The sequence below is a fragment of the Diorhabda sublineata genome, chromosome 10 (genome assembly GCF_026230105.1).
Source record: "Diorhabda sublineata isolate icDioSubl1.1 chromosome 10, icDioSubl1.1, whole genome shotgun sequence".
In the NCBI taxonomy this organism is placed as follows: domain Eukaryota; kingdom Metazoa; phylum Arthropoda; class Insecta; order Coleoptera; family Chrysomelidae; genus Diorhabda; species Diorhabda sublineata.
The window spans coordinates 21,001,718-21,027,760 of record NC_079483.1 but is presented as its reverse complement, the minus strand read 5'-3'; the positions used below and the strand labels follow the sequence as shown (position 1 = coordinate 21,027,760).

The 26,043-nt window shown below is 32.4% G+C and overlaps 1 protein-coding gene across 1 annotated transcript in view; it reads right to left on the bottom strand.

Moving 5' to 3' along the window:
- Window positions 1-26,043, bottom strand: part of LOC130449896 (putative ammonium transporter 2) — a 146,672-nt gene that overhangs the window by 103,125 nt on the left and 17,504 nt on the right. The window contains exons 3-7 of the mRNA XM_056787962.1: window positions 24,249-24,447; window positions 21,152-21,297; window positions 19,745-19,908; window positions 3,243-3,432; window positions 2,062-2,132 (exon numbers count right to left, since the gene is read on the bottom strand). Of these exons, the coding sequence (XP_056643940.1) occupies window positions 2,062-2,132; window positions 3,243-3,432; window positions 19,745-19,908; window positions 21,152-21,297; window positions 24,249-24,447 (770 nt within the window). The remainder of the gene's footprint in view (window positions 1-2,061; window positions 2,133-3,242; window positions 3,433-19,744; window positions 19,909-21,151; window positions 21,298-24,248; window positions 24,448-26,043) is intronic.

The window sequence follows — 26,043 nt, the reverse complement described above, 5'->3', positions numbered from 1 at the left end:
GAGTCATTCAATTATAGGATATAACAATTTTATACACTCCGTGACAAAACAAAAACCAACAGATCTCAATTTTGGACATCTAGAACTTAAAGATCCTTTTATTATAAACTCCGACGAACAACTTATAAATCATCAACTCAATGAGCATAAGGAAACAATGAAAATACTATAAGACAATTTACATAAAAGCTTACTCGAAAACATATAAACAAGTAAACCTTCTTACAAACCGGAGCATGTTCTGGAATCAGAAAGTTACAACTCCTCAAAATAGCTACCACAAACTTTTTTTTAGACCTCCATGGAATCTGACTAACGTTATTTTACAGGATGACGATCCTCCCATTGACAATGATTCAGAAAATTCAAGTGCACAATCTTAAAGACAACCCCGGTATTCTGCCTTACAAATTAGGAAATGCTAAAGTTAAAACTGCTACACACGCCTTTCTCCACTAAATTCCAATAAAACCTATCCAAAACCAAATAGACTCACTAACTTCCTCTTTTCGACAATTAAGAATTGTAATTGAAAACTCCACAGCTCCCAATAGACTTGCACTTTTACAATGTACAAACACTTACATCTTGAATTTGATAACATGAATAAAAAAATGTTCTAAATTTTTCCTAGCAAATTATCCAAAGGAGCATTAATCAATCCTCTAGAATCTCTCGTAAAAATCATATCAGGAAACCTAGACGAACAAAACGCAATAGAAATCAACAACAATATTTCTCAATTAGAAAATAGCCAAAATAAAATTATAAGAAAGCTCAATAATCACATTTCATTAAACCAAAAATCTATGAATGTTCTAAATGATACTCAACATTGAATAAAAACCAAATATCAAATTTCAATAAAATAAGAGAAACACAAACAATATTAAACGAATCTAGAAGTAACGTTGATAATATTTAGAAATAAGAGATATTATAGATCAGCTAAAATTTAATTTAGACATAATTTTAAGATTTTTAACAGATATCGAAAACTCAATAGGTTTTTCTTTATTAAATGCCGTACAACCCAGCTTAATTTCTCCAGACAATTTCAGGGAAATTATAACATATTTATACAGATTCCACAATAAGGATCAAATATTATTCTAATTGGATGACTCCTTAAACTTTTATAAGAACAAACAAAAAGTAGTTTATGCGAACAATAAGTTGATTTTTTATATAGATTTTCCTCTGGTGCACCCAGGACGAAAATCCACTAGAAGAAATTCGAAACCACTAGAACATCTTTATATATGGCCTTAGTAGTACCATATAATAATCTTAATCTTTTGCAGTATCTACATATTTAGGAAGAAACGCTTGATATTAAGTTTGTGTAGAAGAAAAGAAACTCCCAAGAGCCCCGACATCACTGAAGTTGCTCCACCACCCTTACGCCCTTGAGTTCCATTTGAGGAAGGAGGAGTTATGGAATGAAATTTACATATAATTCGTAATATCATTGTTTTATTTGTACGAGGTCGTTAGTCTGCTGTGTCAGCAATACGATATTTATTTATTGTTAATTATAATAAAATTAAAGAGAATGACTTTCGACTACATACTGTTTCCCAGTCACCCGCGCCATCTCTCCGACTGCACCCCGTATAATGTCTATGACCGCAGCAGCGACGTCACACGATAAGGTCACTACGACGATAAGCTCTTCCATATCACGCCCGCCTACCTCAACGCCCAGCGCCACCAGTGACAAAAATTGGAAGGGGTGTTCCGGTATAGTGACTTTTCCGTCAAACTGTACTATCAATAAAAAAACCCAAGCTATTGGATAATGAACATATGATAAGTAATTTATCAATTCAAATATCAAGATTCTGTCTGGTAATATTTTGTTGAAACCTGTTTGTTAAAAGAGTTTAAAGTTGGTGTTTAACCATCTGGTTCCCGACATATTTCAATATAAATCTCTCTTCCTCTTTTCTTTTTGGTTTATATATGGATTGGATTCTCTTGGCTTCATTAAAACAAGTGGATTTCAACGACTAATATGAAATAACAGTCTAATTATTTTATATTAATATATAATCTCACCATGTCAAACAGTGGCATGGAACAGCAAACTAGAATGGCTCCAACTGTGCCAACTAATACTGCTTCCCAACCTAAAAAAATTGAATATTCAGAGAAAATAAAAGGCTATAATAATGGAGTTTGAAGATAATTGACTCAGTGACTAACCGATATCATTTTATCATTAACACTTCTATTTAAAATTATTAGTCACTAATTAATTTATCAATTTACTTCTGCTCACAGGTCGCTCTTATTGACAATTTATAAGTGGCTGAGCATTGTAGTACGAGAGCTTTCCTCTGCCCCTATTTGCAATTCGAACATGAGAAATATTTAGTATGTTGTAAACGACTATTTTACCGAAATTATATGAAACAAAAATAGGAACCTATGAAAAAAAAAACAGGAACATCAGAAACCAAACATTGAACTTGAGAGAACTAAATGAGGATGAATACTTTGATACCCCTTTTGTAAGACAATTGACTACATACCAGAAAAAATAACGGACATCAACAAGAAATTCAAAACCAAAAGTCAAATCTTGAGCAATCCAATAATTCGAAGAATATATCAGGAATAACATTAATGAAACGATAACCCCGGGCTTAGATTAAATATAATATAATAATATATAGAAATATAACAAATTAACTCCGGAAAGCCACACTAGAGTTTGGGAAAGTCTATGAATGATTTAAAATCAAATCTCGAAGTTATTCGAGAAATTGATGCTTATAAGAATTAACCATATAATCTCACTTATGTCCATTCCATCTATTTTGATTTCATGATAAACATTCTATCATAGATCAATTCTATCGTGCGATAAATGAATAGATGAACCATTAGAAGAAAATGTAATTTCCTCAGCTGAAATTGATAGTGAGAATGGAAAGGGAGTACTCGGAGCTTCAATCAATAAACATAGGGGTTACCCCCAGGGCATTAATGTTTGGCTAGGTTAGGTGTTAGGTGCTTTATCCCCAATTCACGGGTGATATCTCGAAGCAATGAAACATTGCTACATTCGCTGAAGACAGTAGGAGAAGATATAAACGAAACAGTCAACCTTCAAAATATGGTTAATGACATTGAACACTGATCTGAAGACCGTATAAAAGTTAATCAACACATATCAACCCATATTAACCTCACTAACGAAATAATATCTACATTCTTAGAGAAGGTATGTGTACCTTGATATAGGAAGCATCCAGCGGTTATCGAGACCAAAGACCCAAGTATTCCATTTATGATATCAATAGTGTTAATTTTTCCATTTAGCCTTATCATGGTATAAACTATGCTGGTCGTTCCTCCACCAAAGCTCGAAATCATTGTCATTACAGCTGCCCTGGCGGCATATTCCCATTTTCGATCACTTAACTGGAATTGGAAGTAAATAATGAAATTCTAGAAATTTCTTCTCACTTCTAAAAAATTTCTCCATAATTCACACAGATATTTTCGCTATTTTAGAGCTTCAATTTAATTATTATCTTCACAAGGTATTCAGGCCACTCTATTTATATTGAACACGCTGTTTACACTACCCACCAAGTTATAGTCTTCAGAAAGTGAAAGTTAACAGTTTAACCACCAGTTTCTGCGAAAGAGAATAGACAAAGTGGACAGCCTTTATCACCTTTATCAAGTTAGTTTCAAATAATGGGGTGAAGCTTAATTTCTTTTTCAACACGCTTATATTAGCTTCACCTGTATGTGGGTTCATTTCTTTTTAACTTTCCATTAGACTAAAAACAAGCTTAGTTTATAAAAATTTCGTTATTCTTACCTCTGATCTCCGTGTTGGAAATTGAGAACTTCGACAATCTTATTAACTACACCGTTACGGGTCTATATAAATTTCGAGATGTAGGTATATAACCAGCAAAGCCATTATATGAGGGTTGTATCAATTGAATTCATATAGTTAAAAAACCACGCTTTCATAGCACATGAAACCGAAAAGCGAGAAATAGATATAATTCTGTAAAAAGTAGAAAACACGTTTTTACGCACATTAAGCTAAAGAGTTGAAAATAATTTTTAAAGCAAGCCTGAAACGATATTGAATGAGAAATACTAGTACTATACGGGAAAACTTGGAGGGCGCGTTGCTCCATACTTTTTTTCACAACAATACATTTATTTTTTATTCATTACTATTCAAAGCTTAAATTTAAAATTATTTAAAATTTTTCATAGTGTTTCATATTATTTTAAAAATATATTCATTTAATTCCATTTTTATTCGTTGAAGCCATATACTCTTCAAAAAAATAATTCTTTTGTGCCTGTGCTATTAACAAATTAATATAATCATCGACCACCTCAGCACTAATCGCTCTCGACTTTTTCCTCTCATTTCCTTCAGATCCAATAATTTTTTAACCTCAGAACATAACTGGAAACCCTTATAATTTTCATAAATAAATAAAGATTAGTACCCTAAGGATTATTTTTCATAGTGCTAGTATAAGACTATTTCATGAATTTCAATATCAATAAACTTCTCTCTCATATTCCATGCAGATTCATAAGTGTAATTCCTGTACATAACGTATCGGTCAGCGGTCTTGCTCTTACTGTTACCTACGAAAGTCGACCATTTATTCGATTCACTCCCGATCCACGCCAAGGTGATTTTCAAATTGCTCCAACAAAATAATTAATAGAATTCCCAATCTAGGGAGGCTTATATTGTTCAATAGGGCCACTCGGAATTTTGCACACAGGAGATTAGAAATCACACAGGTTCTACTAACACACTTAACGTATAAACACGCACCATAACATTTATTTAAAGAATCATAGAGCCCATGTAATTCTATTTTACTGAATTGCTTAGCATCACAGGTATTTTTTAATTATTCACGAGCAATTGCTTCATAAATTGCAACCACTTTTTTGCCAACTCCGCTGAAATTCTTTGGCATAAGGGGCCATAGCACTTGCATGCTCCTTATTTTGGCTTGGCTCTCCATAAACTTTCCCTTGTTTTTGCTGATGTGAGCAAATCATCGACAAAAAAGTCGTCTACAATGATATCTTAAAACTGATCGTCATTCAAACTTATTCATGTTGTTTGTAGATCACCTACTGGCATCAAACACAATACGACATTTTGTAATTCTGCTGTCAGCCTTCCGATAAGCATCTTCTTCATTTTCCCAAGTTCTTTTGGAGAATACTGGGCGACTTAATGAATATTTGCAAAAGTGAGTGGTATCTTCTTTTTTCAGGAGTGTGCCATTCGCATCCTTATTGTTGCTCAATCAGAAAAAACACCTTGGTTAATGGATTGCTAGATTAAAAACGAATTGATATTCCTGTTGGCGAAAGAAAGATATCATGTAATGTAAATATGGCTTTACAGGTTAGATAAGGATCCACTCCTGGGAGCTGTAAGACCTTGAAGTTGGTGGAGTGGCTCAGTAACTTTCTCTCTTCTTGTGTCGTCTTGACGGACTGGTGGAGAGGAGTGAAGCTAAGAAACATCTTAAAAATCCAAAGCAAAAATGTTGTACGCTGATGCAATGACAATTTGTTGTCATTGCTTGCTTGGTTAGATAAGGATAAGTTTTAGTGAATGATGTTTAATATTGATTGGTAAATTTATGGATAACATTAAATTTCAATAGGTTGGGTTTGTTATAAATGTAGTTGAATATTCAGTGGCTAGATATAAATGAAAATAATTTTTATAGGTTAAGTCTTTATAAGTTAGGTGAGGTTAGTTGATTGTTAATGGCGTTCAATTTTCATAGAATTTGTGTCTTCAAAATCTAAAAGATATGCATAAATTACACCAAGGTTATTTAAATCAGTTCTTATTAATGCATTGATTATTTTGGGCAATATATGTTGCTTCTAAAAATAAACGTTTTTTGTAGTTTTTTTCAGTTGTCAAAACTTTGGCAGATTCATAATTCATATTGTGTCCTTCGTGATAGACATGAGTCGCTAATGAACATCTATCAGGATATAATCTGCTATAACTCTTGTGAGACTATTCTCGAGGTCTTCATCGCAGTTGCCGCATTTCGAGAATATAATCTCAAACTGTGTAGAATCGTCTTTCTTCAAAGTGTCACCGAAATGCACATCTCGACTTATCTTTATGCCATTTGTCTTGATGTCGAGAAGGCGATAAGCTTTCGATTCTTCGGAGTAGCCGACGAAAATTAATTTCTCGGCTTTGTCATCTAACTTTTTTCGCTGCTGATCGTCGATGTGTCTGTAAGCTACGCAGCCAAAAATGTGTAGATGCTTTAAGTCTGGTTTGATGCCGTACCATAATTCAAATGGTGTTTTACCTGTCGCTCGCGTAGGCGATCTGTTTTGCAAATAACATGCAGTGTGAATTGCCTCACCCCAAAACTGTTTGCCTAGCTGAGCGTCCGAAAGCATACATCTTGTAGCGTCTGTCAAATACCTGTTTTTTCTTTCTGCGACGCCGTTTTGCGGCGGCGAATAGGGCGCGGTGTACTGAATGCGAATCCCTTCCTTTTGCAGATATCCGCGTAAATCATTATTTACGTATTCACGGCCTCGATCTGATCTGATCATCTTGACGGTCTTGTTGAACTGAGTTTTCCCCATCTGCACAAGCTGCTTGATGAATTTCGTAGCTTCATTCTTATGCTCTAAAAGATACAAGTGCGTGTATCTCGAAAAATCATCGATGATGGTTAAAACATACTTTTTACGACCGACCGTGAGCTCCGGCATTGAGCAGACGTCTGTGTGAATTAAATCGAGTGGAGCCTTTGTCTTGCTAAATGACTGTTTTGGAAATGCTAAGCGAGGCATCTTGCCCTTCAAACAGCACTCGCAGATTTCCCGCATACCGCAATCGACTACCTGGATGCCGGTAGCAAGACCCTTCGCTGCCATCTCCTTTATAGCATCTGGATTTCGATGCCCGAGACGTCGGTGCCAAACATGTTGGCAGCTTTCGGTGTGTCCTTCACTGATTTTTTCTTTTACGACTTGATTGGCCGTACAGGCCCTTTGCGCTGTCTTTATCTCGTAGAGATCTGAATTTGAGGGGGCGCGTGCGACTGCTTTCACCTTTCCATCTTTTACGATGCTGCAGCTATCCTTTTTAAAAATAATTTCGTAGCCGTCGTTGGTCATTTTCCGAACCGACAATAAATTTGTCCCCAAACCGGGAACGAGCAGCACGTCGTTTATTTGCAGTTGTGAAAATTTTTCGCCGTCGGCCGAACACTTTATGGCCCCAGACCCCTTGCCTTCGATTGCCGCTCTCGTCTCGTCTGCGAGGCAGACAAATCCCTTTTTACTGGGGTCTATCTTGTCGAAAAATTCTCGAGACTGCACCATGTGGCTCGTTGCGCCTGAGTCCACAATCCAGCTGCATTCTGTTGTCCTTGCGCCTAGACAAATCTCGCGACACGTGTAAGCAGTTCCTGTCTGTTCGCGCTCCTCGGAAACTTTATTGCCCTTTTCCTGCTTCGCTTTCCAGGCCTTATATTTATTGCAGTTTACCTTGATGTGCCCTTCCTTTTTGCAGAAGAAACAGCTTCTTTTGGATGTCTGATTGCCGCTGCTATTTGCTTTATGCTCGGCCTTCATCGCTGTTTCTTTGCCTGAAATCTCCCTTACTTCTTGAGCCCCTTTGCGCCTCATGAATTCGTCGATTAATCGACTCTTCACGAATTCAGAGGTGAGGTCTGATTCGGGCCTACTCTCCAAAGCCGTAGTGAGAGTGTCGTAAGACTCCGGCAAACTCGATAAATAGAAACAAGCAATTACGTCGTCCTTCATTTCTACGCCTAGTGCAGCGAGCTTATCAAAATATTCTGACATTTTCGCAACGTGAGCTTCCATGTCTCCGCTCTCTTCGAGAGTCATGCGAACAACGCGCTTTAAAAGGTGTACCTTATTTGAAGTTGTATTCTTTTGGTGATGTGACTTCAATGCCTCCCATTGATCGTGCGCCGTTTTTTCTCCTTTTTGATGAATCGCAATTGGCTATCTTCAACTGTCAAGCCAATCACGACTTGAGCGTCTTGATCCTTCTTCTGCCAAGCGGTAACGGCTGTAGCGATCGCGGCGGTGTCGGCTCCGGCTGCGGGGGGAACTGTAGTGGCCACATCTTTATCTTGACGAACCACGTCCCACAAACCGTCTTTTATCAATAGCAACTTCACTTTGAAACTCCATGTGGAGTAATTGTCACTGTTCAATTTTTGCACGTTATACCTTACGCTTTCTGTCATCGTGCGAAAAATTCACTTTACTTTAGTTCACTTCAGTGTTTAACTTTAAATTGTCCTATACTGCGTTACTTAACTTTATGAGCACTTTTATTTATTTACTTTATTGTATTATTGGGCTAGGGCCATAAACCTGTTGTTAAATGTTAATAAACAATAAGTATTATTAGATTGACTTTATTAATAATACATAAATGAAGAACAATAGTACATGAATAAAAGTATGCACGTAACGCAGTATATAAAATGCACTTGAAAAAGTCTTTCGTTTAATTATAAATGAATGGACTGTAAAAAACACTTTTGTATAAACACTGATAACTGGATGTGAACTGCTGAATGCGACTGGCTGTCGCGTGGGCTGGTGGCGGACTGACCGTGGTGGGTCATCCTTCGGGGCTCTTCAGACGGAAGGGGAAGAGCAATAAAATTTGGCTCTCTTGGTTTCCCGTCTACCTGGCATTTTCAATTCGCACAGGCACAATTATATTTAGTGTGCGCATCGTTGCTATACTCCAACAAGAACAAATTTCTAGTTTGATTTTATACTTATTTGGATATTCATGATGAAATTAATGACCTATTGATCAATTGTCAGTGTCAATATCATATTTTGATAAAGAAAAGTCGGAACGTCAATTTTCATCTATATTTTAAAAATTATTAAAAAAAATAATTTCGAAATAGAAGAGACCAAAAATCAAGAAAATTTAGAAACAAAAATGTATATGTATGAATGTATAATATAGATAAAATTTTACGTTTTGGCTTTTCTTTAAGTCTGTTTTGAGGATCAACATATGATGCCCAAAATGATCAATGCATCAATAAAAAAACTGATTCGAATAACCTCAATGTAATTTATGCATATGTTTTAGATTTTGAACAAAATATATAAAAAATTCACTGCCACTGACAACCAGCTAGCCTCACCTAAGCTATAAAATGCTTAGCTCTACTCATAATGACTTGACGTTTAAAATATAATGTCATTCATAATCGAATTAATAAATATTCAGCTCCATTTATAACGACCAAGTCTATGAAAATTTGATGTCATCCATAAACTAACCAATCAATATTTAACATCATTCACAACCTAACCTTAACTAACCTATGAAAATTCAACTTCATTTATAATCCAATCAATGAAAATAATGTTTCCATAGTAACTAGAATCAATATTTCAATCAAATAATAATAATTCTATCAACCGTCAATTTGATTATTGATTTCCTAAATTCCATTAATTTCATGTTTTTACAAGAACCTACAACATTTAAAATCAAATCTTATTGTACGTAATTTCATTACTTATACAAATTTTCATATTGGCCATAATTTCGGTCCCGCGTTCTTGAAACGAGAAAACAACTACTTTCGTGGCTAATGCCTCGACGAGTATTGAATTACAACTCCTCTGAGAGTGATATAATCCACCTTTTTGTCTATATTTAGTGTTTCCATATTGGGAATGTGGGAAAATTGAACACATAAGTGGTCTAACTCTAATATATATTCCAAGCTTTTGAATATTTATGTATTATCGTCTAAGACTGAAGTTATGGTTAAGTACAATATAAAAATATATATAAATGTATGAAAATAATAAAATATACTTATAATAACATTCGGCGGCTTTAAATGATGTATTTTTTTGAGAAAACTTAATATTAATGGAATTTCAAAATTCAATATTCAAATTGACGCTTGATAGAATTCAATTATTGATTCTGGTTACTATAGAATCATTATTTTCATTGGTTGGATTATAAATGACGTTGAATTTTTATAGGTTGAATATTGATTGGTGAGTTTATTAATGACACTAATTTTTTACAGGCTAGATCGTTATGAATGGAGCTGAATAATTATTAGCTCGATTATGAATGACTAGAGAGTTTGTAGAGTATTTCAAAATATTTTTGATGAAAAATTGGATGAGAAATTTTGAGGACTTCATTAATCTTAGTGTTACTTGGGTGATATGAATGATAGAATTATTTTATTGAAATATTGATTCTAGTTACTATGGAAACATTTTCATTGGTTGGATTATAAATGAAGTTGAATTGTCAGTGGCGTTGAATTTCTTATAGAATTTATTTTTTCACAATTTAAAAGATATGCATAAATTACATCAATGTTATTCAAACCAGTTTTTCCATGGATGTATTGATCATTTTGGGCAATATATGTTGTTTCTGAAAATAGACATTTTTGGAGTATTTTTCAGTCGACAAAATTTTGGCTTATTCATAATTCATATTGTGTCCTTCATGATACATATGAGTTGCTAATGAACATCTTTCAGAATATAATATCATATCACTCTTGTGGGAGGTAATCCGATTGATGATGACCTCTTCGACTGACCAATGTACTTTTTGTGACAATTTAAACAAGGTATTTCATACACTATGCTAGGCAATCTCTATTATCGGTGTTCTATCTTTTATTTTAGTAAAAATAGATTGAATATTAAGTGTTTGACTGTAGCCTATCTTGATATTGTGTTACTTAAAAATTCCAGAAAGTTCAGGAGTAAGTACATGAATTGCTATATGGTAAAGGTATATAAATAGGTGAGATAGAAATGTCGAAAATGACGTTTGATTATATTGATTCAATATTAACAATCAGTGTTAGATGTGTTGTAAAAAATTCGTTTCATGAGATATGAAGGATATGAGTTTTTATAAAAAAGTTAATAAATTTCAAGCTCTTTTTATGAAAAATTGTATTAGAAATTGAGAGAACACTATATTTCATTCGTTTGATCAAATTAATGTTAGTGTTACGTGTGTGATAACAATAATAATTGATATATCTTTCAGAATTTGTTGGTTTTCTAGACCAGTAAATCAAATTCCTATTATCGTCGATTCTTATAAATTTAGTATCAAGCAAAGGTAACGATTTTTCAGTGTTCTCTTTTTCTGTATTGAATTTGTATATGAGGATCGAAACTAATGGAGTAAAATAATAAATGATCAATTTAATTATGTGGAAGGGATACAATTATATCATCTTCATACTTTTTTATGAAGAATAAGAAGAAGAAAAACAGATATTGCTAAGTCCAAAATATAATCTATTTTATAATCTGCTAATATACGTGATATTGAAGACCCCTGTCAAATTAATCAAAAAAGTTCTTAACAAAAACAAATTGACAAAAAAACTCAAAAGAAATGAACTAATTATAATGGTATTCATTTTAAATTCTACTATTTACAAAAAATTCATAAACCCACTGTATCAGCTAGAACCATTGTAGCATTAATTAACATTCCGATTGAACCTCTTACTAATTGGTCAACTGAAATTTTCACTTAATCTTATGATAACATTACACTAAATACTCCTTCAAAATCAAAGAAATTTAAATAACATTGTATTACTATAGAATAACGTCAGTAATGTCCACTTAAATTTATGTCGTAGAGCACTGAAACATGGATTGAGTGATATAACTAAAAATTGCAGACTAAATAAATGAAACTGTATTAGAATTAGTAACATTTATTTTTAATAATACATATTTCTCTTATAACAATAATAATTACACACCAATGAGCTCTTCAACATCACCTACATGGTCACATTATGTAATGAACTATATTTTGCACTATGTAATGTCTGTTTTACCCTTGATATTATTCCTCATAAAGAAGTAAGTAGATTATATAATTATATCCTTTCCAAATAATGAAATGGACAATTTACTATTCAACTTCAATCGTTTCGATCCTTATGCACAATTCATTATAGAAAAGGAAAATACTGGAAAATACTCTTGATATTGAATTTATAAGAATGGTGGACAGAAGAATTTCAATTGACTGGTGTAGAAAACCAATGAGTTCTGAAAGATGTATCAATTATCATTCATATCACCCACGTAACACTAAGATTAATTTAAACATTCAAATGAAAAATGAAGTCCTCAAAATTTCTTATCCAATTTTTCGTTGAAAATATTTTGAAATACTCTACAAACTCTTAAGTCATTAATAATCGAACTAATAATTATTCAGCTCCATTCATAACGACCTAGCCTGTAAAAATTTAGTGTCATCAATAAACTAACCAATCAATATTCAACCTATAAAAATTCAACGTCATTTATATTCCAACCAATGGAAATAATGATACTATAGTAACCAGAATCAATAATTGAATTCTATGAAACGTCAAATTGAATATTGAATTTTGAAAATACAACATTTAAAACCGCGGAATCTGAACTTTTTCCTGTAAGTTTAATAGTACATATATATAGAGTGATTCTTTAAGAATGTCCAATCTCTGAACTGTAGATTCTAGACCTCAAAATATGATGAATATGCTCAACATGCCTTATGCAAATATTGCTAGTTTCCGAGATGTTCAAAGTTTAAATTTAAATTTTGATTTTCGCAATAATTTTTTATGTTTTCACAATTATGAAATTGGCAATTTCACGTTTTTTGGCATGAGGAATCATAATTTGCACTCTAATTTAACGCTAGTTACACTTGTTTGTGTTAATTAATCAAAGTAAACTTTTTTTGGGCTAAACTTACAACTAAAATAATAAAAAAACTAGTCCGGACCCGTGCTGCTCCGCAGCAGTGACTATGTGGGTAATTATAGCTTCGTCATAAAATCAATCAATACTTACGTTGTCAAAGGTATACAAAAAGTATCGGGGCGCGGTCTAAAAATCAGCCATCATTTCTACATTGTTCATAATACAATAGACTATATAATTTCACAATACTTCCTTCCAAACAACATTGGCTGTGCGTCGCCCCTTTGGTTTAATCTCTACCTTGACATTGAACGATTTCCCACGTGATAGGGCTACATACAACTCTGTAGCTATATTAGAACCTGAGATATAGATCTTTGAATGTAGAAAAATTGCCAAAAACCTACAAAAATCCATAACTCCACATTGAATGTCCGCGCCTAGCTCATCTCCAACTCAACCGATTAAAGTGTTCAAAAACTCAAAAGAAAGAGGGTGTTTCAGCGAGTGTTCTTAAACCAAAACGAAGTCTGTATCTTGAATAGAACCTGAGATATTGAGGATAGAACGTGTGTATGTGAAAAACTCCCATAAGTAATGTACAGGGGGAAATCGCATTTGAGTATAACTTGAAAATGGTGAAAATTAGATGGAATCCGATGGTTGATGGCTGATCTGTGCATCAATACCTTTCATTGAAAAAAAAATTAAGCAAATCGGTTAGGTAGAACGCCTGAACGGACTCGGAATGGAAATCATCAATTTTTTTAATATATAAGATATTAAAAAGCGTTAAATTCTACAACAAAGTTACTCTTCTTTGATTCGTGTAACTCAATCGGTTATCGAGTTATTTGCTTCTAAAAAGTTAAATAAATTTTAATTTTTTCATAAAAAAATTTTATTATTCCTTAAATATGTAACAATAACAAATTTGTAAACAAAAATGAAAAACCTCAAATTTTATGATCCGCTTTCGTAAAGATCTCTTAATATCAAATAATCCTTGTCTATTATTTTTAATTACATCCGCGGCTTCTTCTATTTTCTGTCGCAGTTATGGAAGAGAAGTAATTTTTTCTTTGTAAACTAATGCCTTCATTTGCGACCAAATTGAAAAATCCTAAGGATTTAAATCAGGGCCTCTTGGTGGCCAAGCAAACTCACTTCCATGACCAATCCATCGATGCGGAAACTGTTCGTTAAAGTATTGAAGAACTTGTGAAGAATAATGTGGTGGTGCTCCGTCGTGCAAAAACCACATATTTTGTCTTAAAGCGAGAGGTATATCCTTTAGTAATTCGTGTAAATGTTCTTGAAGAAAATCTAAATAAAGAGGTCCGATTAAACTGTTTGCCAGTTCAAAAGGACCTATTAAATACCCAAATATTATACCACACCAAATGTTAACCTTAAACTCGTACTGAAAATGTGTTTTTCTACGACCGTGCGTTTTAACCCACTTTCCCGCACGCATTTTAGTTTTGAAAGTGTCACTTTCTCGCACTAGTGCGGGAAAGTAAAATTATTTAAATTTTGACCTTATTAGATAGTTTTTTACTTCTGAGATTATAACTATTGTTATTACAGGTAAATAAATATTTACGAAATAGTCCATCAAATAAAATTTAAGCCTTTTCTAGCTTTTTGTAACATTTTTAATTTTTTGAAAATATAAAATAATACAGATATTTTTTATTTAACCATGTAATTGTTACTAAAACGTCAAAGTTGTTCAGAACGTCTTGGAAGTGACTGAATAAGCACAATCTTCTTCTAAATTAAACCACATTAAATCGGATCCGATATAATAATATTAATCGATTCATCCGACGAAGAACTTCCCGAAGCCATTTTGAAGGCTGCAAATGAAACTAATTCCGAGCTGTTACCTGCCAAATTACTTAAAACCGTTGCCGTCAACGTCATCTTTATGCCACCTGCAACCGATGCCCATCAACGTCATCTAACTTCCAGTTGAAACCAAATAACTCCACTGGACCGGCAATTCTTACTAGTCTACAGAATACAACAAATTGTGTTTTCAATATTAATATTTATAATAATTAGTAGTTTTTAGTTAAAGTTTTGTATATTATTATGTTTGTTGGAATCAAATAATTTTAGAAAAATGGATTGGTATACTTTTTTGTATATACGGTCGTAGAAAAAATAATGTTCCTAACTCATGCGTAAAGTGTCTTTCTCGCACTTGACCGCTTGCCAGAACTCCGCTCCGCGTCGTTCGGGACAACTGCAGTTGCGTGAGGGAAAGTATCACTTTCCGTACTTGTTAGGAAAATAACAATTCCCTCATAGCATGTGGATTTTCAGAATCCCAAAATGATTATTTTTATAATCAAATATTCCTCGTCTGGTAAATGTTGCCTCATCAGTAAAAAGAATTATATCCAGAAAATCTGGGTTAATATTTTGTTTATCTTGCAAAAAATGGGCAAATTGTAGACGCTTAGGTAAATCTTGAGGTAATAAATTCTGAACAGGAGTGTAATGATATGGATGCAATTTTTCCTTCTTCAGTATCCTAAAAATAGACGATTGGCTTATACCTGTTTGCAGACATAATCGGTGAGTACTGATATCTGGATTCTCCGTAACACAAATTAAAATTTCATCTTCTTCATCCGCAGTGATTTTTTTTGTATCACCGTGTTCAGTTTTAGAGCGTAAAGGCCCCGTTTCACCTAAGCGGTTGTAAAGAATTCGGTACAGTTTGTAATTGGGTTGCCTTCGATTTGGGTATAATTGTAAATATCTTCGAGCCGCAGCTGGACCACTGTAATTTGATTGAGCAAACACACAAATCATATCGCACATCTCATTATTGAAAAAATCGTTATGCCTAGGCATTATTTGATAAATAACTATTACACTTGTTAATAACTAAATTGTTAATAACTGGTATACTGATGTTTTACTTATTCTTATTATTATCCAATTTTTGCTTCTACACAAACTGTCTAAAAGTGACACAAGCCTACTTGAAAAGAAAACGAAAAATTAAACCACGGCTTAATTCACAAATGTGATTTTGATATTAAGAGATCCTTACGAAAGTGGATCACCACCACATTATTCTTTACTAGTTCGTCAATACTTAAACGAACAGTTTCCGCATCGATGGATTGGTCTTGGAAGTGAGTTTACTTGGCCACCAAGAGGCCCTGATTTAAATCCTTTGGATTTTTTAATTTGGTCGCAAATAAAGGCATTAGTTTAAAAAGAAAAAATAATAGACAAGGATTATTTGATATTAAGAGATCTTTACGAAAGCGGATAAAGTGTATTGAAGTAAATGGTGGTCATTTTGAGCATTTGCTTTGAAGTTTTTTATTTTTATTCACAAATTTGTTATCGTTACATATTTAAGGAATAATAAATTTTTTTTATGAAAAAATTTAAATTTATTGAACTTTTTAGAGCAAATAACTCGATAACCGATTGAGTTACACCAATCAAAGAAGAGTAACTTTTTTGTAGAATTTAACGAGAATTTAACGCTTTTTAATATTCTTTTATCATTTTAGTTGTAAGTTTAGCCCAAAAAAAGTTTACTTTGATTTAATTAACACAAACAAGTGTAACTAGCGCCAATTTTCAAAGAGAAATTGTGAAAACATAAAAAATTCAAAATTTAAATTTAAACTTTTAACACCCCGTATCTCGGAAACTAGCAATATTTGCATAAGGCATGTTGAGCAGAATCGTCATATCAAGACCAACAGTGGGTGTGTTCCTGTCAACAGTGTTTCGGTGAAATTCCAAGCTGTAGGCAGATTGAGGCCTGGAAACAACCGAAAAAAAAGGGCTGATTCGTTGCTGAAACCACGGAATCGGATCACTACTTACCAATAAACGAATAAACACCCTATCCCTACCCCACCTATCTCTTAATAATGGCTCCAAAGGGGGAGTCCAAACGTCAAGAAATTTCGAAATTCTAGCACGATTCAACCCGTTGTTCATATATACAGTGTGTCTACTTAAGTTGGAACCATATTATAGAAAAGTTTTTTATTAGTGGTTTTATGAAAAAAAGTTATTCTTGATAAAAAGTTTTTTATGGTCCAAAAGCTGAAATGCAACCATCAGATAACAATTTTTTGAAACAGTATACGAGGTTTGTCAAAAAATTTGAATTTCACAATTCAGACAAATGTTATGGAGTGAAGTTGTTTTGAATTGAAAGTTATATTCAAATATGCAACTACGGTCATTTATTATTGGAATTCAGGTTTTGTGATTATTTTTAATCATTCCGTATTAATTATTCTGGCTGGATAAAATTTATCTCTCTTACCTGTTAAAAATATGATAATCTTTCTATTCATTACTGTTTTTGAACAACCTTGTAATTTACATACGAAATAGATGCATAATAATTATTTATTGTAGAAATTGAAAAATCCATACAAAAAATATTTATTAAATAGAAACAAACATAATTAAATTTTAATTCTATGACCTACAGCTTCCACATATCAACCTTCTCTTTGTAAACATTTAATTGTTATTTTGTCAAACTCTTGTGTTACTTTCCGTCAAATCAGCAGACCTAGGAGGCCAAAAAATATCTGAATACCTGTGAATCACCTTCCCATTAAACATATTTTCAAGTTCTCTAACGTTCAATGTACTATGGATGGAAGCACTGTCTTGCTGGATCCAAATTATCTTCTTGTAACGGAAGGTCGTGCAAAAAATCACTTTTCTAATAATTGTAAGTATTGTGCGGCGTTTAAGGAATGTCGAAAAAAAAGGTCCAGCCAATGTATTTTTGTATAAACCATACGTTCGTTCTAAAAGAATAATTTTTCCGAGTTTTAATTACAAAATTTCGATCACTGCTAGACCACCAGCGACAATTTTGTGATGAGACGGTTTCGTTTGAAGAAAATGTTACCTAATCGAGAAATATTATAGTTCTTGTGAAAAACGGGTTTCCATCCAACTTTCCTTGGATCAGAGCTCAGAATTCAAAACGAATATCGTAATCCCTTGGTAGTAACGTGTGTAAAAATTGCGGTTTGTATGCATTATGTTTATTACCTTTCAAAATATTTGCCACTGTATTTTCACTTACTGTAGTTTGGATTGCAGAGGTCCTTTTTTTAATGACATTATTGGGTTATTTACGACAGAAAGTATCACTTCAAATTCAGTGTCTTCATTCGCAACCCGTTCTCGGTGCTTATTCTTAAATTTATTTTCTTTACTTCTACTAGCCTTGAATTTATTCAAAATTTTTGTAACTGTTGAATGCCTAATGCTTCTATGCCGATGTCTATTATTAAAAATATTTGCGGCCTTTATATATGTTTTGTAATTATGCATTATGCATTACATATCGGTAAAAGAATATCTATACCAAGGATGCTAAGGACAGTTTTCTCGAGATGTTTCATTACTAATTGTACTATAACACTTGAAATGGAAGCTCTCATAGCACAACCATCAATTTGTTATTATATTTCATTTTCATATTTCAAGTACTTTGTTGTTAGTGTCAGTTCTATAGATTTTGTGAATTCGTTTCGAGATAATTCTGTATATTCTTCAATTTTGTCCAATTTTTTCATCAATATATTTCTCACAAAGGGAATAGCAATATTTGTATATAAAGAAACGACATCTAGCGGAATAAATACACATTCGTTGGGAATTTTTATATTTTTAATTTTTTCTTGAAAATCCCATGTATTTTTGATATAGTATTTGTTTTGATATGAAATTTTTCACAAAATATTTTCCAAATATTTAGATAATGGGATGAGAGGAGTTTAAATACTTGGAACAATCGGTCAAAGAGGAATGTCAGGCTTGTGCAGTTTTGGTAAACCATATATTTTAGGGGGTGAGACATTATGAATTTTCAGTTTAATCGCATCTTAGAAAAGAATTAAACAAGACTCTAATTCTTAGCAAAAACAATATAATGATCTAGTTCGATCTTGGGAAGAAGAACTTTTCATTTCGCCATCAGATGCAAAAAGAATGTAGATGATATAATTGTATCCCTTCCACATAATTAAATTGATTATTTATCATTTTACTCCAATAGTTTTGATCCTTATATACAAATTCAATATAGAAAGAGAAAACACTAAAAAATTGTTACCTTTTCTTTATACCAAATTTATAAGAATCGACGATAATAGAATTACAATTTACTCGTATAGAATATGAGTTATGAAAGAATTATCAATTATCATTGATACCACCCAAGTTACACTAAGATTAATTAATCAAACAAACGAAAAATTGGGCTCTCCAAATTTCTGATACAATTTTTCATAAATAGAACTTAAGCTTGATTGACTTTTTTATGAAAACTCATAGGTATCCTTCATATCTTTTGAAACGAATTTCATACAATACCTCTGACACTGATTGTTAATATTGAATCAATATTATTAAACGTCATTTCCGGCATTTCTATTTTACCTATTTATATAGGTACCTTTACCATATAGCAATTCATTTACTACTGAACTTTCTGGAATCTTTAAGCAACACAATACCAAGATAGAGTCAAACCCTTAATATTCATTCTATTTTTACTAAAATAAAAGATAGAACACCAATCAAGAGAAATGCAAATGTCAGTATTCTCTTTTTTAATTAAATCACAATATTCTGGTTCCAAAAATAACACCTTCTCTGCCAATATCTATGTCATTCGATGTTTTTAGGAAATTCAAGGAAATTATCTATATTTAGACATTCCTTATATCTGTTACTTGATGCGAAGAACAAAGAGAGTTAATAGTAAAAGGTGAAAGTGAGTTCTTCTATTTTAGTATACCTGTAATTATCGTATTCTTAGTTTGAATCGAAATTGATTGATAACTTGTTAAACAATCACAATTATGCCATCATAACATACATTAAGTAGCTTGAAAAAATGATACTTTACCCCGTACGTGCTTCCAGAGTTAAAAGCTAACCATCCCCACCACAGGACAAACAAACCCATAACGGCGTTTACAGGATTTCCTAAAGGCATAGGCGTAATTCCATTATCATATCGCCCCAATCGAGGTCCTAGCATGACGGCACTTGCAAACGCTGCACTTCCACCTTAAAATATCATGATCTTTCATTAATTATGTCGTTGAACTCCAGATTAACCACCAAATAAAAAAGTGAGATAAAATTGTTAATTGCGGACTGGGGTGTTTAGAAAAAACTTATCGCGAGTTTTTGGGAAAATTCTAGAATATTGATCTTGTTCTATCATAAGCAAATGGATAATTTTATAATTTCAAAGAAAATAATTGAAAAAGAGTTCGCTTGAGAAAAGTTACGTCTAATACTTAAGAAGATAAGTGAAAAACTTTACATATGGAATTTAGAATTTAGGTTGTAGAAATAAATATGAACTGATGTCAAAGATTATTAAAAATGAACTGATGTATAGAATGGACTATTGAAATATTAAAAACTTATTTATTTTGTAATAAGTAAACTATTGAGAGAGACAATAAATTGGAAAGAGAATTAATTAATGTATATTATCTAGAGTTTATATAAAATATCTAGTATTTCCGGTAAATAATGCTTGGAAACGGTGGCTGTTGTAGAAAAAAAATAGCTGGAAAATCAATGAGAACGAAGGAACAGAGGATATCGTGTGAAGGAAAATTTTTCATAAAGTAGTCGAAATGTACATTCAAAGTTATCAATATCAAATTATCTGTGGTTAAATTAAAATCTGAATATTGAAGTATTGGCTCCTTCATTAACTGATTCGTTGTTATGAATAGCTGAATATTTATTGATTCGAATATGAATGACAATAAAGTATATAGGCTAGGTCGTTATAAGTGAAGTTGAACTTTATAAGTTAAGTGAGGTAGATTAGCTGTTATTGGCCTTGAATGTTTATAGAGTTCGTTGTTTCAAAATCTAGAGATTTGCATATATTACAGTTTCTAAATCAGTTTTCTTATTGATGAATTGATCATTTTGGGCAATATATGTTGTTTGAAGAAATAGACGTTTTCTGTAGTTTCTTTTTTTAGTTGTCAAAACGGCATACTCAGAATTCATATTGTGTCCCTTCATAATAGATATAAGTCGCCATGAACATATATCATGATATAATCTGCTAGCACTTCTGTGAAAGGTTATAAAAATATGTAAAATATATTACTGGAAATAACACAATCTAAAACCGCCGATAATTAACTATTTATTGTGTGTAAATTTTATTATTGTTATACATATTTCTTATATTGTACTTGGCCATAATTTAAATCTCGGATGATGAATATATAAGTATTCGAAGAAGACGCTTATAATCAGTAAATCAGTGTATTACCTATCAAATGTACTACACCAGATCCTGCAATGTCCACTGCTCCCAGTTGTTTCAAGAATCCATGTTGACCCCAAACCCATCCCGCTGGAATACAGTATATAATGGTATTCAAGAAACTGAAAACACAGTATGCTTTGAAGTTACACCTGAAACCGGAATTGATTAACAGCTAGAAAATTAATAATTACCAGTAAAATGTAGTAGAAAATTCCTTGATTTTAATTTGTGTTTTAAATTTACTGTAGGTGGAATCAATATGTGTTCCGTATCATAGACTGGTAAAAAATGCATGCAAAATTGGATATAATCTGGAACAAACTAGGATCCGTTACACTGGGAAACAAATTTTAAATTTTTTTCTGATGACTTAGATTTTCAAACTATTTTGTAGGTAAACTGATTCCCGTATTGTGATTGGTTTTCTCATATTCTGTCACGTTTCCTCTCTACAGTTATTGTTCATACGACTACGGTTCACAGGAGGCTTAGAATACACATTTACTTTGACAATGAGCAATATTTATTTTTCATTTATAAATGAACTAAAAACATTCCATATGTCTGCTTTTGGTTTAACGAGCTATAAGTAAGTGAACAGCTCCGATTCATTTTGTTGTACAAGTGGCATTTTTAACATTCTCAGCCAAAGGAAAAACATCAGTAGTTTTGTTAAGCAATCTTACTTTGCAAAGTGTGCAAGCAATTTGTGGAGTATTTACGGATGTAGACGAAAATAACATGTGATTGCAATTTTTGTATAGTAAAAACGTAAGCATCCAACAAGAAAAATAAATAAAGAATTGAATACTTCAGTCCCCCGTCAACTATACTCACTATACCTCAGTCAGCTCAAATTGTAGTGCCAGTTTTACAAAAACAACCCTCTTTGGCACTACAGGAATATGAGTCTGGTGATGGTCGAAATGACTAACGATAAAATTTTCAAGTCAAAAACATACATTTCTGCGGTTATTTTGAAGTGATGACTGTCGACTTTATTTTAAATCGATTCAAATCTTAGAGAAGTTTATGATTAAAACCACTATTATCACAACAGATATTACTGGGAAGATCTTGGCAGATGTAGATTTCCTTACTGCCTCCACAATTAACATCCAAGAAAGAAACATCACCAATGCAAAAGCAACAAATATAAATACTAATTATATTTTAAAACATCATAATAATTCAATTTTTCACTCTCAACTAAGCAAATGAGAAAAAAATTCCAAGAGCAACTTAGATCTGATCTTAACACAATCAGACATGGGAAATGTAACTGTTATCTTAGAGAGATTACAAATTCAAAACTCTTAAATGATATTATTTCATACACCGAACTTTCATCTGACCCCACATAATTCAATTAAATCAATTTTCATTAATAAACAAATGGACAAACTTTCATATTTTCACATATTATACTTACAATATAATTTTATTATTAATTATACCATCAATAACCAATGGGAATTATTTATTTCTTTATATTCTCATAAATCACATGGATTCAATCATAAATGAACTTAACAATCAACGATCCAATAAATTTTTAGATCAAATGATCAATCGATATGTGAGTGGGTGATAGGATTTTTCCCCCATAGTAAAGTCCCCATTTAGTGGGTTGCAATTTATATATGACTGATTCGCGAATTCGGCTCGGTTAGCTCAGTTAACCAATCTAATTAATCCCATTCAAATAATCAAGTCAAAAAACATTAAATTTAAAAACGAAAAAAACTTCAGCACCGACCGTAATTTCTAAAGCAAGTGTTATAAAGATCCTAAAGGAGCGGTTAAATGTGATAAAAACTAGTGCGAGATTGGTGCTTGAAATTCTCAGCGCAATGCAAAAGCAGTGTCTAGTTGAATGCAGTGAGCTGTTTTTAGAGCTTTGCCGCGAGTGCAAAGAAAATGTAATCCGATCAAATGTAAACGGTGATTGAACTATGATCTTTTACTAAGAACCGACATGAAAAAGAGATTCCACGGAGTGGTATTAGAAAGGTGAGATCGTGCAAAAAAGCAAAGAACAATCGCTCAAAAAAAGCTCCTGTCAATTGATACAAAGAAATGCTGAGAAATTTAATCGCGGCGCTTCAAAAGACGTCTAGAAAATCGTGACAGGCGACAAATCATGGATCTCTGCATATAAACCATAATCTAAACAACTATCGACTGTATATGTCTTTCAAGACGAGTCAAATCCAATTAAAATTGTTCGCACACGAACTACTTCGAAGCAAATGGTGCCCTGTATTTTCGAAATAACTGGACATATCGTACTACCATTCCACTAGAGCAACGTAGAGCGGTCTGCACTGAATGGTATATCAGCATTTGTTTGCCAGAAGTGTTCGGAAAAATCAGGTGCACCAATCGCAGATGACGAATGATTCTCCACCACGACAATGTGAGCTCCCACACACAGTTAAAACATCGAATTGATGGTTCATCCGCCATACGTTCCTTGTTTGGCACCCTCACTTCTTATTCTTGTAGATGAAAAATAAACGCATATTTTTTAGGTACCTCAATCGGAATGAAAAGAATCCTTCGACAACTGGTTCAAACGCAGTATTTTGGAAAACAATAAAGGCATATAACCAATTATTAATAATTGTTTTTATATATCAAAACTTGAATTACAAAATTTGGAGAAATCGTCAAAACTATTTAGGTACATTTTTATAATGTGTCTGTTGGAAATATCAGTAAAAAGGTCTAGACTTGAATTAAAAGATTAGAAACCACCAACTAAATATTGAAATTTCTGGTGTGCTGTTGCCAGAATATGTGCAATAATATTAGTTGCATTCAGCGTACATACACACACACAGGTTTCTTCAATCAATTTCATATGCATTGATCAGATAACATTACAAATAACAATTGTGAATAAGAGAATCTGTTTATGGAATGAATATTATTTATATAAAATATAAACAAATTCAAATTAGAATAATATATACGATATTTCCCTATTTGTTTCACAATATTATAAGCAATTGTTAGAAATAGATTATTCCCATTTGCTGCATGTGGTATAGATTTTTGGTTCGTATAAAAAAATCATGTAATAGGTGAAGATTACCTTTCGGCCATTGCTCCACTTACTATCGTTGTTGCAGTAGTTGCAAACGATAACTGGAATAAAAACGCGGTATATATTGATCCTTTCAATGGATCTTCCAACAAAGGGTCGATGAAAAAATCTCCCATAGCAATAAAACCATTATTTAGTTCACTTCTTCCAAAAGAAAAAGCGTAACCAAACATCCAGTATGTCAGACCTAAAAATAATTTAAATTGAAAAACTTGATGACAGGTTTCACTGAAAATATGTTACAATGATAGATATAAGCTTGGGGAATATTATTGATCTGATTCCAATGGATAATGTGATCAGTTGGTGAATTATATCCTAATAGGTGTTCATTAGCGATACACGTCTTTTATAAATGACATTCTATGAATTTCTCCAAAGATTTAACAATCCAATAAAAATACATTCACAACAACCTAACCTTATCTAACCTATAAAATTTCTTCAAAATCAGTTATCCACTTCCGAATGTGGTAATCACTTTTCCATCGAAAATTCGAATACTCTATTCAATATACATAAACATTAATGCAAAAGAGTCCCTACTTGATTTTAACTTTAAGCATGAACGCAGATCTGAATTATCATTATTTTCCTAATCACTGAGTTCTCAATCATTTTCCACTTCAGACTCTCTAAATTTTCTTCAACAGTATGATGTTTTGCACTATTATCAACATCATTCAATTCTACATTATTTATAAACATATCACCTTATTTACTCATTCAATCGAGCCTTAGCAGTACAATTTGTCATTTACTAATATGTTTACTTTTTACCTTTTTCAGCACATTCGTCCGATCTACTATCAGTGAAACCTTGAGAAAGCTTCACAATGCAATGCTTTTATAGCCAGCAACTGTGTATGTTTTATGTGGTTCAATTTGTTCAATATCTTCGAAACAAGAAGTCGTTTTAGATAAGAAATGTTCTTAGAAATAGAAGTAGAAAGGAAAACAACATTCTCAAACACAAAGACAGCATAAAGCCTTACAATATTTGAACGATTTCGATTCTACATAATACTCTTTTTAACAAGCTGAATATACTTCGTATAAAGATTTTATCAGTCATTATTCTAAGACATAGTAAAAAAGTACTTTGATGTCTACCGAACGACATTAACAGGCTACTAAGGTAAAAATGAGGTATTGCTCGCGATTTCCATAAACCTGCACCGCTTTGCATAAAAATTTGGAATTAAGCTGGACTTACTCTCATCTTCAAAATATACCTTATGACAATGTTTGCTTATTACTCCTAGGGTTGAAAACCACCCCCCCTTATTGCAGAATATCAATAAAAATACTTTTAAGGTTTGAACCAAAGTTGTTTCATGCTTTAATATAGTATTCATAATTTTTCAACCCTTATTTCGAAAAAAATTGGAAAAATATTTGAAGACATATTTACTTATTTTCTGTATCGACTTGAATATTTTGCACTCGTAATTTACAACCCCTATAAATCATTTCCTATTTCGGAGAAAAATATTTACTTGTACAATTATTAATATATTTATTTCAAATTGACATTTTTTTATCTTTTTCAATTTTAATATTATGTATTTAAAATTTTTAACAACTATAAATTATTCCTTATGACAAAAAAGTTTTGTATAATATTTAATTACGTTGGAAATATGTTAAATTAAGACAGAAAATTAGATTGTATTTAGTTTTTTGGCGATATCTCCGTTAATTTTCTAGCAAATTAGTCGCTCAAAACGTAGTTTTATAGGGAATTTTAAGACCTATGAGTTTAAATTTCAATTTTAAATTT